Source organism: Centropristis striata, chromosome 4 (genome assembly GCF_030273125.1).
Source record: "Centropristis striata isolate RG_2023a ecotype Rhode Island chromosome 4, C.striata_1.0, whole genome shotgun sequence".
Lineage (NCBI taxonomy): Eukaryota > Metazoa > Chordata > Actinopteri > Perciformes > Serranidae > Centropristis > Centropristis striata.
The window spans coordinates 10,824,914-10,841,110 of NC_081520.1; the positions used below are offsets into that span (position 1 = coordinate 10,824,914).

At 39.9% G+C, this 16,197-nt stretch overlaps 1 protein-coding gene across 1 annotated transcript; it reads right to left on the reverse strand.

Annotated features, from left to right (window-relative positions):
- Window positions 1-34: 34 nt before the first annotated feature.
- Window positions 35-16,003, reverse strand: LOC131969541 (protein Smaug homolog 2). Its single transcript, XM_059330588.1, has 13 exons — window positions 15,661-16,003; window positions 12,662-13,187; window positions 12,024-12,494; window positions 11,594-11,836; window positions 11,345-11,454; window positions 10,936-11,022; window positions 10,293-10,584; window positions 8,928-9,013; window positions 8,526-8,641; window positions 8,059-8,257; window positions 6,868-6,994; window positions 4,003-4,086; window positions 35-2,962 (listed from the first exon to the last, which is right to left on the reverse strand). The coding sequence occupies exons 2-13, from the start codon at window positions 12,855-12,857 to the stop codon at window positions 2,934-2,936; spliced, it is 2,040 nt and encodes a 679-aa protein (XP_059186571.1). The 5' UTR covers window positions 12,858-13,187; window positions 15,661-16,003; the 3' UTR covers window positions 35-2,933.
- Between the last annotated feature and the right edge of the window lie 194 nt (window positions 16,004-16,197).

Below are 16,197 nucleotides of genomic sequence, written 5' to 3' on the forward strand. Positions count from 1 at the left end.
GAAAGTAAATAGACACAGACACACACACCACAAGTGAAGTTGCAAAAGAACTGAACCTCTTTATTTGGACTGTCAATGATCCGACGGATGCTGCACTTCAGACCATTCACACATAACGAGTGACAGTAAAAAAGTAGAGTAAGCATGGGATGCAAAAAAGGTTCATAAAATATTAGAAAATATCTGGGGGAGTCATCAGAATTAAATATAAATTGTACAAGACAAATATATATGCAATGTAGCCTACAGCTGGCTGCATTAATTCAATAATTAAGCCTGGCAGGGACATTAGCATGATCTTGGGACCACTTGGTAGACGTCCTCCATATGACACAGGCTCTGTACCTCCTAGTGGATGCTTGGTATGTGAAAATACACCAGGCTGAACTTGTGAAGTGCATTTCCCCCCACAACTCATTTCATGCATCACTGGAATGTAAACATGGAGTAAACATATTCCTTGGCCTGTTATTAGTGTTCTGTTTACTCATAATCACATAATTTGTGGCTCAGATAAGCATTGTCATCCCCCTGCTGCATCTTCATTATGCACAGACACTTGCAGAAATCTGCTGCACTGTACCTCTGTGTCTATTAGCGGTAATATGTAGGCTGTCCAAAGCTACAGAGGCTATGAGAAGGATAATCTGAGCCAAGTGTAACATAACACAATTGTTATACATTATAGTGAATAGTTAAAAATAACATATTGTCAGCATTGTTAACTCAATGCGGGCATGAGTGTGATGCTTTTTAGTAAGTCAGATCTATCCAAGAGCCTGCTCTGAAGAAATCCATGACTAGAATACTACTCAAGACCATTAAATCAACATGTTGAGGATGCTGGAGCTGTGCATTTCAGGCACCACATGAACAGTTCATCAGGACATGACAGCTAACAGTTCAATCACAAGGCCAGGAAAGCTATTCTCTCTCTCGTCACCGCACGATCAGAAAAGCAGCCGTTACATGCCTCATACAGTTATCACTTAAAAAATAAAAAAAAAACTACTGAGACTCATTCAGAGTCAGATGGATTGGGGGGTAGAAGGCTTTTGATTTCAGGCTCTACCCAGCCACCTCATGTGTGAGAAGGCGTCAGTTCTTTAATGTGTTACATAGTGAGACAATGGAGTATTCATGACATCACATAACATGAATTGGGCATTATCCCCAGAGAGATGTAAACAGTGACATTTAGGCGGTATAAACATACAACATTAGTTGCAAGATATCTGCTTTTTAGTTGTTGGCGACTCTGGGCACCATCAACCACCATGTCCTCTATCTACAACAGTGCTGTATTAGTGTGGCAAAACATGCGATTATAGAAAATAAGCATAAGTTATCAATATCAAGGGAGAGTAAAAAATACAATTGGAAAAAAGATATCTGTAAATAACCATCTTTACTAAACAGACCTCCTATGGCTCTGCTGAAATAAAATGTGAATGGTTATCCCTGCCTTATGATGCAACCAAAAGTGATCCAAAAGTTAAGACCATATTACACATACATGCACCTCCGCTCTGCCACATTCAAAGACAGAGGCTGTATAAGACAAGTTTTTGATTCAACACTGATACCACGTGATAATGTCGGGGGTTCTGAGACTGAAACACATCTAGACACAAACAGAAAATATGGACATCGTCAAGCACCTTGAAAGGAATGATTCATCAAATCATCACATTGGCCGTTTGAGGAAGAGGGCACTGCGAGGGTGAGGCGCTGCGCTCCCGAGCATTTATTACAAGATCAAGCTTCATTTTCCAGAGCCAATCATAAGGAGGCCAGAGGGTTGAGATGGGTTTCATTTAGTTTTCTCACCCAGCATTAAAGTGTAAATTGAAAACACTCTACCCTCCTCGCTTTTATCAATTCAATATCAAATCAGCTCTTGCTCAGTAGAAACCTCCCCAGCCCTTATTCATCCCTCTGGGATTCCTCGGCACAAAATGAGATTCATCATCATTTATGTAGTAGGGCATAAAATAACAGAGACAAATTGCAGCTGGCAAGTATTCGGACTGCTGTTCTTTTAAAAAAAAATTATACCATTCTGTTGCATTTCACTACAAATATCCTCAAATTAACAATCGCACAACCCTTCTCTTTGGCTTTGTAGACGTTTAGAGGAGGACAGTCACTTCTGCTTTGACTATGTGTTCGGGGAAAACAACCAAGACAAAGGGTATGTCTTTAGTTGAATTACAAGTTTTTCCTCAATCCTTTTGGCCCTCTCTTTCCTGCCTGTGCCACAAAAACATGCCCTCTAGAGAGGATAAAAAGAACCAAGGAAAGCTGTCTGAGTTTCAACCAACACAAGTGCTCACCAGCACAGGTTACAGAACAATAAGGGTGGCTAGGAAGTGTATTGGTATCCGTATATCAATTCCTGTCTACAAGTGGAACCTCAGTGAGTGTATCCTAGGGCCAATTACACTTTAGTGGCTAATATCAGTAATAAAAGTGCCTTACTTCTGGCTGGACATTTTCTGAATCTACACATTATGTGGTGCAGGGGCTGTGGCTGTCACTGTGTTCTGGAAAGAAGCCTTGCTCCAAGGCAGGAGGAAAAGAAGAGTAACTCATAGGGCAGAACCCCTTAAAGACAGCACCAATCCACCGTTTTTCTCTCAGACCACGGCAAACTGAGCCTCTGCACATCATGTCACAGTCCTGCAGGTGACATGGAGCAGTTTGCTTTTTTTCTCTCTCTGTCCTGCAATATAATAATCATCTGTATTCCATTTTTAATAAACTTAGTTGTATATAATAAAGTACAAAAATATTAGAGAACATATACACAGTTTTTTTGTCATTTTGTAGTGACTGCTTTGCCTGGTTTTCTTAAGCGTACGTATATCTTTGTGCTGGGTGATGAGGAACTGAACAGGCCTCAACTGAAGTGTATTTTTCCTTTCTTCTTTTCATATTGTTGATGTCCGGTCTGTTCCATCTGAGGAGGAGATTGGAAATAAATATGTTTCAATACATTTACAACCATGAAATACACTGAACCATTAACTTTTCATCTACTATTTCTCCCAGGGGCAGAGAAAGCCTTTTTATGTGTCCATTTATCATTCACTGCATGCATTTTTATAGTATGTGAGCCGTTGAATTTCACATATTTTATATTTATTTCACATTTCTGAATGAATAGCATGTTGTTTTACATGACAATACACCTCACTGCTAAATGAAAGTGCATACAATATCATCACTTGATTGGGGCTGCTATCTCCAAAATATGCATGTGTTCATTCGCCATGGCTATGTATGAAAACAAATGGTTATTTGATGTTATCTCTTTGTTAATAATGAAATAGTACAACATGCAAATAGTGAAACAGTTCATTCAGTTTCAACAGCAATGTGTGGATAAATTCCAAAGTGAATGTGCTTACTTTTAAGCAAAAGTCGACAAAACTGGGTGTTAAACATGCATTCAGGCTGTACACTGAGGCACATAAATATATTAGTAGCCTCATCTGTCTCTGAGGAAAGGAAGGTAAATAGTTTAAATAACATGAATTCCATTGCATTTGTAAAAAACAACAACTAAAAAATAAAAAATCATGCAACATAGGATACCTTTCTACATCAGTCACAATTATGTGGGACACCGTTCGAAAATACAGAGCTACAGACTCTTAAATGAGTTTGACACGATGCAAATTTTGTCATTTAAGCACACCATATGATGCTCAGAGGTGAGTCTGTGTCTTTCTTTCACCCCAGCTGTGACTTGACTAATGATATTGTATAATTTAGATGTAATTAAAAATTAATACACAAACATAACTAATTAAATATTAATTATAAAAGTCTGTAGACTTTTTAATCTCTGTTTGCACATTAGAAGTTCTGTGCAACAAAAACTGTTCATCAAATCCTTTCTCTCATGGCCTAGTTATAATACAGAATGAGGTGTTGCTGTCTAGTTGGTTTGACAGCCAGTGGCTTATTTAGTACCGGGCTGCTGAGGACACTTACCCCCTAAGGCATGCTCTGTCATACTGAGGCACAGTGACTCCAGCGTGGGGTTTATCTCCAGGTCGGCACCTGGAACTTGGCATTCTAAGGGAATGAGTAAAAACAGTTATATTGCTGTTTATATGACTGTCAGCCATAAAGTCAATTTATTTCACACTTTAATCTAACAAAATTAGCTGTGTATTTTTATCTAAACCGTCCAAAGAGGATACATTTTCTAATTTTACTTGGAAAAGAGACATTTCCATTATCAGAACATGATGCTTTATTTGGTTTAAGGAGAAAATATCTGTTTATGTGTGCTGAAGAATAACTGTTATTACCTCCGCCAAAGGCTTTTTGTCTGCTAGCAGCATTACGGAAAAACCACCGGACTGATTTAAATGAAACCTGGTGGAAGGTTGTAGCTAAGCAGAGGCAGAACCTATTACATTTTGGAGCGGATCTGAATGGCAGGGCGGATCCCAAAACGATTTTTCACTTTAGTTAAGATTGAGAGATTTGTGCTTCATCCATGTCGTGTCAGAATAAAATGCATGTGAATGCCCATAAAATCAGAACAACAACTAAGAAAAACAGACACAATTTTGACACTTGAACACATCAAACTCAGAAGAATGACTTCCCAACTTGGGAAATAGGACCATACGAAAAGCATGTGAATGCACCTTCTAGTTATGTTAATGTTATGTTCAGATCGGAAACCAGAACTGACAGATACTGAATGCATTAGGGGTTCTGTTATCATTCACCAAAACCAAACAAGATGAACATGTTCCATCTACCAATAAGTATGACCAAGTGATGCAAAAAGTGCTGACAAACTGTAAAAAAAAAGCTAGTGTCAATAGTTTGTCCAGATAGTTTTCAGTACAACATATAATTTCAACTAATTTGCTAGTGAAAATGGAAGTGAATGCCATGTGTGAAGAATGTCCTTCAGATTCAGTTTTACAATACAGTGAATCAATAAATTGAATTTAATAAAATATATGTGTCGGTGGAATGAGTTATGTCTTCTGGTCAAGTGTGTTTCTCGCTGTAGTGCAATCTGTTGTAATGTGTGTGTGTGTGTGTGTGTGTGTGTGTGTGTGTGTGTGTGTGTGTACCAGCATGTTAAAACTGGTTAAAAAAATTGCAGTCCAAAATAATAAAAATGTATATTTCCTTAAATGTGTAATTCTTAAAATTATTTTCATAAAACTTGAATAAGATCTCTTTTTGTAACATTTGGCTGAACCAAACTATTTACAGTACAACAGCACGTCTATGACACTTCATTACTCACCAAGTTTTCCTCACATTGAAAAAGTGCTACTGTGTTATTGCACTATTCACACATTATTTTAAAATAAAGTGTCAGATACACTTACTGCACACTGACAAGGCTCAGCACAGTGCTTAACTACTGCTGAAACATGCAAACATGTTAATTAGTCTGATCAAAGTAATTAATGTATGATGTAAACATAGTCCGTCTGAACATATAAGTGGGTGAGGTAGAGTGTGTTTTGTGGTAAGCATGGATTACAGCTTACATTTCACTTGCTTAAAAATTAAAATGTGATCAAATGTTGGCCTTCAAGATGCACCTGAAATATGTTTTGATGACAGGTGTAAACTGCCTCAAGTGGATGCAGTCATGATATACAAAGCCAATTCCAAGAGTTTGGGAGCTGTATTAAAAACAAAAAAATGCTATAATTTGCTCATACAATTCAATTGAATTGTACAAAGAGTTATAACATCTCTGAAGCACCACAATACTTTATTCAGAATGATATCTTCACATATATTTTTTAATGTATTGTATATTGTGGCTCCTGCGATTTGGATATAATAGTAATTTGAATACATTTGTTGTTCATGTTGTGTTTTTTGATTAAATTCTGCACTACATATTACCATGATAATACTTCTCAAAAATCTACTTTAACAACCCGTTGGTTTTGGTGTGATTGCATACTACAAGATATTAATTAAAAGCCCAAAAAGCGGTAAAGTCATCTGTTTTAGGGGGGGTTATTTGAGTTAAAAACAAGCAGCATGGGGCATCCTGATGGCAGAATGGTTGCTGTGCATGCCACATTACCCTGACACCCTGTGTGACCTTCTTCCACCCTCCCCTCTTGTCTGCTTCTATACTTTCCTATCCAGTTAAGGCAGCTAGCCAAAAAAAATGTTAAAAACACAACAAACACCTCGATGTAAGGTGTTCATGGCATGTCATGTGGTTCCTCTGCATGTCAGTTCTAGTAAGTGAAACACAGTTATGAGGAAAGGTGGAATAAACAAAAAAGTTATCCTTTCAGAGGCAGTCATGTCATTAAGAGTTTTTAAAAACTTAACAGTACAAAGCAGCTCAAGCCCCTGGCTGTAGGCATGGAACTAACATCAGTGGGTTCGTACATCTGTTTAAGTCATGCATTTCTGGCTCTGTTATGGAAACACCTTTTGTAGACTGTTGAAAAATGACAAGACTATTATAGATTAATTTGTAATGCTCATGAGTGACATCTGGCACACGAGACAGGGCAACCGAAAAGTTATGTATATTGTAAAAGGTGACAGTATGTTCACTGCAGCATGCCTCCGAGTTGTCTTGTCATTTTGTTCTTTGCAACAAGGGACTTTGGCATCTGACCAAATTACCTTTTGCTTGTGTTTTGCTCGCAAAACTGATTCCGTCACTTTCAAATAATATCTATTCCATTTCCTGTTTCTAGTAAGAAAATATACTAGTGTAGTAAATGTAAACAACAGATTATAGTAAAATAAAATGAAGACAAGGACAGAGATAGACGGCGTGTGAGGGCATGCAACCATGGTAATGAAGAATAAAGGAGGGTTAACCTCTTACAATACCTTGCTGCTGGAACATGAGCATGGTTTGTGGGGAAGTGTGGACAGGGAGTGAGTGGGTCCGCTGCACAGAGCTGCGACTCTGACTTGGCATGCTGTTACTGCCTCCAGGGTTGGCAAACCACAGGTTCTATAGAGGAAAAACACAAGTTCTCATTAGGCAAATGCCACTCATCCTGGGAGGACCTTGCTTATCTTTGCGCTAAGTCATTAAACAGATACTCTTCAAGCTATGATAATGAATCAAGTCATATCAAAATGTGATCCCGAACCCCTTGTTCTGTCTTGTGTGTAGTGATTAAACTTCCAAAGTCTCCTAGTTTTTCACATGTTTTCCTTTCAGAACAAATGTTTACTAAAGTCTTTTATAACTCTTTGGGCATGTCATCATGCTGGTCAATACTTTCAGACGTAGCCAATGGATATATTGTAGAAAAACTTAGAACTTCCTGAGTCACACAATATGATTGAAGGTCAATACTAATGGTGCTGTCTGCTCTGGGCTAGGCCTCAACAACCCTGCCCCTTGCGAACGTGTAGTATGTGGTTGACAGCGAGTGGCAGAGTGACAGCGTCGGGGAATACGAGCACAGCAGAGGAAAGGTTTAGCAGTGAGTTGTCCAAAACTGGTTACAGTCTGTAATTTAATAAACACTACAGTTTTTCTGTTGTTGCTAGACTGCTGAAACAATTAAGGGGGCTAACTGAGTACGTTAGCAGCTGAACAGGCTAAAGTTGTTACTTTCCAAGGAGGGCTGTGGTGTGATCATATCCCATTCAGAAACTTTAATCCAGCCCTGAACTGCGCAGTCTTTTGGGAGTCTTCATAAAATAAACCCATAATAATAAGTCCAACACTGAATCTTATATATGTATATATACTTTTTTTCCATGCTAAAAACAGCCTTTGTTATTGTTTGCTGTCCATTACCAATCCCCTTGATGCCTTGGGTTTAGAGGCAGTATTTTTGAATGGGCATGTGTGTGAAAATTCTGATTTCAAACGCACCGCACAGTGAAATAACAGGAGATTGACCATACAAGAAAATAGCGGTAATATCGTCACGACTGTAGAAGTTTTCCTTCTTTTAATAACAAATACGACTGCTTAATATCATCTGTTTTGTTCACAATTTAAGACGAGTTACACATGTCAAAAGCTGATAAGCTGTTAAAATTGAAAGCAATACTGACTTGTCTACCCTGTCCTGCCAGCGCAGGATTAGTGAGTGTGTGGCGTGGAGAGGCCCCTCCTATTCCGCCAGGACTCAGAAGACCGATGCGCCCGGCTGGGAGTCCACGAGGAGTCATCTGGAACTGCCTTTGTCCCCGTCGCCCTACAACTCCACTCACAGAGCCTGCTGTGGGGAGGGAGTTGGACCCATAGGTCCAACTGGAGAAAAAGAAAAAAGAAAAAAAAGAGAGAAACATAAATCAGGAATCATTATGAGTTAAGTTGAGCTGCATGCATGCTGACTCTACTTCATATTCAAATGGGACTTATTGTTTGAATGACGAAGAGTGAAAAAGAAAGGGAAAGAGAATCAAAGTAAAACTTAGACAGTCGGGATGATTGCAGGGTGAATGTAACATTCAGCCAGTCTGACATCTCCCCCGCTGAAGAGGGAGATCAAAGGTAAAGAGGGCCGGCAGAGTCTCACCCTTTCTGTCGGTACACAGGCATGTCCAGCATAGCTTTCCGAGGGAACAGGCGGAGCAGTTTGAGGACCTGCTGCTTCCAGGAGACCAGCCTTTTCTTGTGAGTTTCTGAGAAAGCCTGACACAGAGGAAGAATAAAGGGCATCAGATTTCCAAAGAGCCTTAACAGGGTTTCAGCAGATGCTTAGGAAAATGTAGTAGGAAAAGGCATGTTTTATTCTTCATTTCATGAGAAAAAACTATGGACGATTCTCTATAACTAACAATTCATGACAATTTGTCTATAGGGGATTTTGTTTTGGCATTTCTGCTGTGAGACTACAATAAGGTTTATTTGCAACAATGCACAAATGCATGCATATGACCTAAAACTATGCAGCAAAAATTAGTATTCTGGTTCTCACCTCGTGTGTCAGACACTTCTCAATGAGCTGAAGGTAACAGCTGATATTCTCCTCGTCTGGCCTTGACACCAGCAGCTGGGTGCATACTGAAACAAAAAAAGCCAGAGTTTATATGCATGCCCATTAACTACATTTGGATCAGTGGATATGAGGGTAGGTGGATATGGATAATCAATGAAGAATCTATGTGTTTTCTGTTGAATGCTGACATGAGCATAAAATGCCTGAATAACTTTATGACAGTATTTTGTTATGATGTTCATTGTTTTTATGTGTGTGTCAACAAACTTTATGAGCACTTTTTAAAGGACAAATCACATTAACTACTTCTGTAGTCTACAAATTACAAGAAATCAAATTCAATCTGGGAAATATGGGTGTAAGGATATTTCCATTTGCATCAATGCAACAGTTCATTAACAATCAAATATTATTGACGCGCACTGAAAATATCGATAGCAGTGTTTCCTACAGGATTTTATGAGACTCACTCAAGTGCAGCAGGCTACTGTATAAGGCTATATCATTTTTGATTCTAATAAAATAGTTTTGATTAACAAGTTGCAATTCACTACAGCATGTACATTTAACACCACTCTTCTCCCACTTCAAAACAATGCCAGCATGGTGATAGAGAAACATGACTATCTGTCCGTATCAGTTCCGCCCCCACATGCTCTTTGTGTGTGAGCGATGTATTTTCCATAGGCTAACAGTACGCCACACAGGCATTCATGGGCTTAATGAATGAACAAATGAATGAATTGTCTTTATTTACAACGCTCTTTTGAAAGCAGAGCCAAGACAAATAGCAAACTCAGGCTGTCACTTCTTCCCCAAATAAAGTTTGAAGTATGTATGCATGTTTGAAGTGAGATAAATAAATGAATTAATTAAACAAATTAAAGGTCTAATGATTCTTAATTACAAAAGTTTTGATCAGTCAGGATTTGGCATGTTTTTTTAATAAAACACATAACAAGCCTTATCCTCGTTTAAATATTGTCAAACTTTAAACAAAATTGTCAGGACTGAGAGGACATGCACTGTGAGGAGGGCAGAGTCATACTGAGTGTTGGGGCGCCGGCTGTATGTGCGTTTGTGTGTGAGAGACGGGACGACAAGGTGGAGGTGAGGGAAAAAAACAATATCAGATGTGGATATTGTCACAGTTAAAGTTATAATGACAGCGATGTTGTCTTGTCATGAAAAACGGTAATTGTTTTTGTTAAAGAAATGAACACTGAATCGTGGCAGACTGTGGGATACCTGCAAATATTGTATTGTTATCCAATGATCAATATAATATTGCTTTACGGTAAAACGTGGTGCTTTGCAACCCTAGGAAAAACAGCTTACTCTTACCTTTACCCATGACACGGGTGAACTGTCCAGCAATGTCGCCGTCTGAGATGGGTGTGGCTGAGGAGTCTCCATCACAGGGAGGTGGGTTGTTGGACTGGAAGCCCTCCGACGCCGACTCTTTGTCTGCTCCTGTTTTTGTGGCTTCTGAAGGGGAGGTGGCCGAGTCCGGGGCAGTGGCTGCGTCCAGGGCAGTCTGTGCCGCACTGGGCGGGCTGTAGGCCTTAATGGGTGTGATGATGATCTGTTGCAGCTCTTGGAGGGCGTTACGCAAGTTGCCCCCTTCCAAAATATCCTGCCATGGGATGACAACATCAGGGTCACATGATGGCTTACTTGTACCAAATAAGTCTTTAGTTCTTGTCCGACTGTTCCACAAAGCAAATTCTACATAGTTCAAGCTAAGTTAAAATGGTAACTTATACTGGGAAGCACGTCGAAATTGCTTTATGAACCAGAATAAACTACAAAACTTCCTTTATGAACAGACCAAGCTCTCTGCTTGTTTCTGTGCAGAATGTTAATTTCTCAATGAAACTAATTCAAGTCTCAGATGCTCACCAACAAGTACATACTCAAGTGCATTTCTGATCAGTAGACGTGAAAATGTATCAAGAGAAGAAAAACATCATCCCATTTGAATTACCTTTTCTAAAGACTTGAGCACACTCTGCCTCTCTCGCAGTTTCTGAATACTCAAGGCGATCTTATGCCGTGCTCCTTTAGTGACGTTCTAAAAAAAGAGAGAAAGAAAGTAACAAGATGCCGTGAGAAGCAGACAAGTCATTTCTTGTGGGAACGCTGTGCAATTTAAACAGTTACTAAATAACAAACCTAATCACCATTTGTTTTATTAAAGCCAAGGGGCAGAGGCAAAATCGCACCATTTGTATGTGTGACTGGCTCAATATAACTGTAGGGTGCGTCGCTTAATTTCATGCCTCATTGAAAGTTGATATATCATCAGGTTTGAGGACAGTAATGTTCACAATTGATAAGGAGGGTGGAGTAATCAAAGCCCAGCTACAGTGTATGTATAAGAGAGGCTTAAAAACCTGCGACTCCAGGTGCTGCTCTGTGAGAATCATCATCTCTTCATACGTCATCTGGGAGAAAAGTGATGCGTATTTATGAAGGCGGAGACTCTTCAACCATGCGGGAACATCTACAACAAATACACACCAGGGGAAAAAATGTTATGTTATATTTTGGCTTTTACCGACACAGCTGTTGGCTGTGTAAAAAATGTAACCACAGCAAAATACAGTGAGAGCCCTTAGCTCAGTTAGGTAGTGAACTCTGACCTTTCATGCCACTGCCGTCCTCCTGGAAAGTGTTGCGAGCGGAACCCTGGTCTTCTGTCTGCTCACTGCCTGAGGAGGCTACGCTGCTCTGGGGTGAGAGGGGTGCGTGGTCTGATAGAATGAAGCTCTGCCGGCCCCCTATGTCATCCTGGCTAACCCACTCAGAGCCACAAGCCTGGGGACTGGAAGGAATAACAGACATGGACTTCTTCAGAGGGCTGGGCTGCATCTGCCCACCTAGACCTGGAAAGATAAACAATGAATATATGAGAAACAGAAAAAAAGAAATGGTAAACACCATAAGACCTTTCACAAGATGCACTCTGTTTGCACAATTAAGTGGTGTCTACCATTGTCTCATATGCCCCTAGTAAACTATTTCCTTTTGTTTTCACTCAGTTTGAAAGATGAGAAGAATGGCAGATATTACCTGTGTTATTGCTGTTGATGGGAGAGGACATCCCACCTGGAAAAGGCATGTGTCCGTTCTGGCCTGCTGGAGACGTGCTGGACGAAGGAGACTGGTCATGCCAGGCATGGCCGGGGTCCAGAGCTTCAGCAGAACTGGGCCATTCATCTGAGCCCTGCCGAGGGTGATAGGGGCTCGATGGGGGCCGGGGTGTGTAGCCACTAGATAGGTGCTCCTCCAGGTGGTTTAGCCACATGGCTAGAGAGGTGCGGTCATCCAGTGTGGTGGCAGGGTGGATGAGAGCGTAGGACAACAGCTGCCTGCTTTCTTCCACAAACAGACTGCTCTCAATAGTGTGACTCAACACCTTCTGCAGCAGCTTCATGTACTCACATTTGGCCTCGCTATTGCGTGGCTGCAGCAGAGGCAGGTGGGACAGCAGCAAGGACACAACTTTCTCCTTTGGCTCCTGATGCCACTGACTGACAATTGCTAATGACAAAGGGTAAACAGAGAATTCCATTAGCAATTAATGTTTAATTACTGGTTTAATATAGGCTTCAATTTTAAGAGAATATAGAACCAATAGTGCTTCATGATGAGAGATAATAAAAACTTTATGTTAAAACACTCTTCTATAATTAAATACTGGTAGCTACCTGCATTGTTGGCCTCAGCTTCTAGGATGTGGATCTCTGTGCAGTCTGCCAGCCAGTGTTCAAGGCAGATGTGTAAGAAGCGAGCCTGGGTGCGGGACACCCTCTTCAGGAGGGACAACAGTGCCACCGTCTGTTCACACTCATTCCAGCCCTTGAACCAATCTGTGAGGATACCTACCTGGTCTCGGAACATCATGGCGTGTCTCCTCAGTAAGGAGAACAGGAATGTGTGGATGGGGAGTGGGGTAGAGGAAAGACTGTTCTCTCAGACACAGACAGGATCAGTCTTACCCCGCACAGCGGGGTCGTATTTGCAACAGTCCTGGGATCCCCTCAGACTGGACCGAGGGGCCCTCACATGGTTCAGGTGCAAAAGCAACTGCAGACAGGGATGCCGTGCAGATTTTTTGGGAAGATGTCTTATAAAGTGAGGTCTAAAGTGTGTGTCAATCGTAGTTGGTAATGACACAAACTGGAAAAGCTTTGTTTTTCACTCCGGCATGTTCAGGATCACATCATCCGTGCCCTATTAAAATCAACAAATGGACAAAGAGAACAATCTTAGATGACAATTCACTCAATGTTGAAATCTTAACCAATTGCACATTTGGTCAGTATATATTATCCATTCAAAATGAGTTTATTTTATTATTTTAATGCATTCACCATGACACCAACCACAATTTTATTGGAAATAAGTGAACATGAGTGCTATGACAGATTACGTCCATCTACTCATCACACACACTTAGCACTGGAATATATTCCTAATGTCTCCGAGACAGTCTTGTTTGGGCACATATATTTAGACCGGCCGCAAACATCATCATAATTTACCTAAATGATGGAGAAGCTGAATCATGATGATTCAGCTTCAGTGAATGACAAACTTAGTTACAGTTACAGCTACAGTGTAGTTACAGTGCAGATACATAGGATAATATTTATTAAAAGACTGATTAGGGTGCACACATAGCCAATATATGATAGACACACTTCTTCAGCGTTATTTGTAAGCAAAGAATCGAAGTGATAACGATTTGAGTTATTTGAGTTTAAGAACTCCCCCACACAAAATTGACTCACTAGGTATAATTAAAATAAAAGGAGATATGAGACATATCCAAACAAATCTCTGCTATAACAGTGATTGGAAAGGAGTTATTTGAGGTGAGCTTTTGCTAATAACCTTTATCACTCCATTGAGACTCTTGTCAATCTTTCCCACACTTATTGTGTGATAAGGGCATAAGTCATTCACAAAATTAAAGATAAGAGTACAGGTCATTAACACAGAGTAAATGCTTAACACAAAACATTTAAATAAGCTGCAATCCAAAGAATAAGGGCTGCAATCAGTGACCTGTGTGTACAGCTAATTATAATTCACTGTAATCTACTGAAGAAAAGTAAAACATTAACCAGCATGGATATGCTAACGTTAAGTGTGAAAACTAATAACTGCCGATGCTGTGACACCTGTAACATTATGAGGTGTAATGTGATTAATAAACAAACCTAAGAGTCTGACTATGAACTCTGGTCTTCAGGCTGTTATGAGGTCCATCTAGTTGTAACAGGCTAACATTACAGCCGGCAGCCTAGCATTATACAGCGGTTAGCCGGAGTTAGCTTACTTCCAGTGATGTTACCCTCGAAGCAGATTACTCAACACAGTATAGACCTTTCATAGCAGAAGTATCACAGCAAGATGTTTCGATGCTCTGCTTCACCACGCCAAAAATCACATGACCAACCCCTAATGAGGCATCGTAAAGTCACACTCATATCGTCACACTGTTAAAATAATCGCCAAAGTCATTTTTTGTCAAAATTGGAGGGTTTTTTTGGCCTAAACTATCTCCTCATAACGCCGGCCACCTATGGTAAAATCGCCTACATCCTCAGTTGATCAGATCATGTGATTTTACCCCTTTAAGATAATGGCCTATGTCAACTGTGTGACTTAAGCGGATTTATTATGCCTAAGTCAAAATAAAATGTGATTAAGGCAATTTTTTGAACATGCCTTTGTGACTTAAGCAAGATATGGTAACACTTTATTTTGAAGGTGTCTACATAAGAGTGACATGAGCGTGTCATAAACATGACATGGGATGTGTCATGAACATTAATGACACTTTGAAGTAACATTAATGCTCATGATACTTGTCATGTCATGTTTCTGACAGGCTTGTGTGACTCTTATGTAGACACCTACAAAATAAAGTGTTACCATATCCTACTTAAGTCACAAAGGCATGTTCAAAAATTGCCTAAGTCATTTATTTCTCTTAAGTTACATTATTTACACACAGTGTTGTTACTATGCCAATAGCCATCCTTTTGTTACATCATTTTTGAGTGAAACGATCAATAAATATCATATGTTACACTTTTGGTGTTTCCTGCAAAACTTGAAAAAAATGAGTTAGGCGATTATTTTAACAGTGTGACGATATCAGAGAGATGTGCCTCTCGTTAGTTTTGGGGGATGTTCTTGACAAATTCCCATAATTATTTAACTACACACTGCTTGAAATTGAACAATTCGGGTTAAACGAGCTCCGCTGAAGTAAATTACACCAATAAAAGCAGTAAATCCCTAATTTACTTCACCATGGTCTCAGATTTAATCCATACACACACATGCAATACAAAGGGCTTGGCCAGCAGGTGTCACCGTTTGTGACTGTATCAAAATGCTTCGAAATAGTGAACCATTCTCAACACACAATTGCTTTATAGTTATTCAGAAAGCTTTATGTCCCTACTATCAATAGTTTGGTCGGCCAAGTCAGCGATGAGGGAATCTTGGTTTGGTATTGTTTTTTCGTACCGCTGTTGCTGCCCTCTTTTCTCCGTTTGGTACCTCAATCTTAGCGGTACAAACAGGAGACGCAGTTTTAATCGACAGCAGGTTGTAGCTAACAGTCAACTAGGTAAAGTTGTGTGAGTTGTGACTAACAATAAACAGACTCAAGAGGTTTGTTGTATACCTTTGTCAGTTGTCACTGGTTAGCGAGCTAGGCTAAAGTGCTAATGCATAGCTAGCTCGACGGTAGGGTAGGGATAGCTAGCGCTAGCCTCTTAGCTTAGCAAGTTTTGCTAATAGATGCAATAACGTTAGCTTAGCTGAAAGAAGCGTAGATTTCCGTCCCATATGAGGTATTCCTTAAGGATATTCCGTCACAGCGGCAAGCTCCCGTGGTTTCAAATAGGCCATGTTGAAGGATTTATGTACAAAATGTTTATTGCAATGCAGAAAATAAAAGAGTGTTACGCCTGGAGAAATCTACTTCGATTTTGAGTTGACGCAAGACGTGAGTACGACGTCATACGTCTGGACGGTACGTAATGTTTTGTTCCGCCCACTGTCTGGTAAATAAAAAGGTTCCCACCCTGACATGTAAACACATTTTTTATATATATATCAAACAGCAATACAATGCACAGTTACAAAGAAGAAGAAACGAGTTACAGAAAGATAAACAATGCAAAAAATAAAATAGAAGTAAATAATATTCAAAAAATAA

Excerpts from the sequence above, each read along its gene's own strand:
- LOC131969541 (XM_059330588.1), bottom strand. The coding sequence starts at position 12,857 with ATGATGTTCCGAGACCAGGTAGGTATCCTCACAGATTGGTTCAAGGGC. Across the intron at positions 12,495-12,661 it reads AGCTGAGGCCAACAATGCAG|CAATTGTCAGTCAGTGGCAT; the intron begins GTAGCTACCAGT and ends CTTTGTCATTAG. Across the intron at positions 8,642-8,927 it reads AGAAGTGTCTGACACACGAG|GCTTTCTCAGAAACTCACAA; the intron begins GTGAGAACCAGA and ends CCTCTGTGTCAG.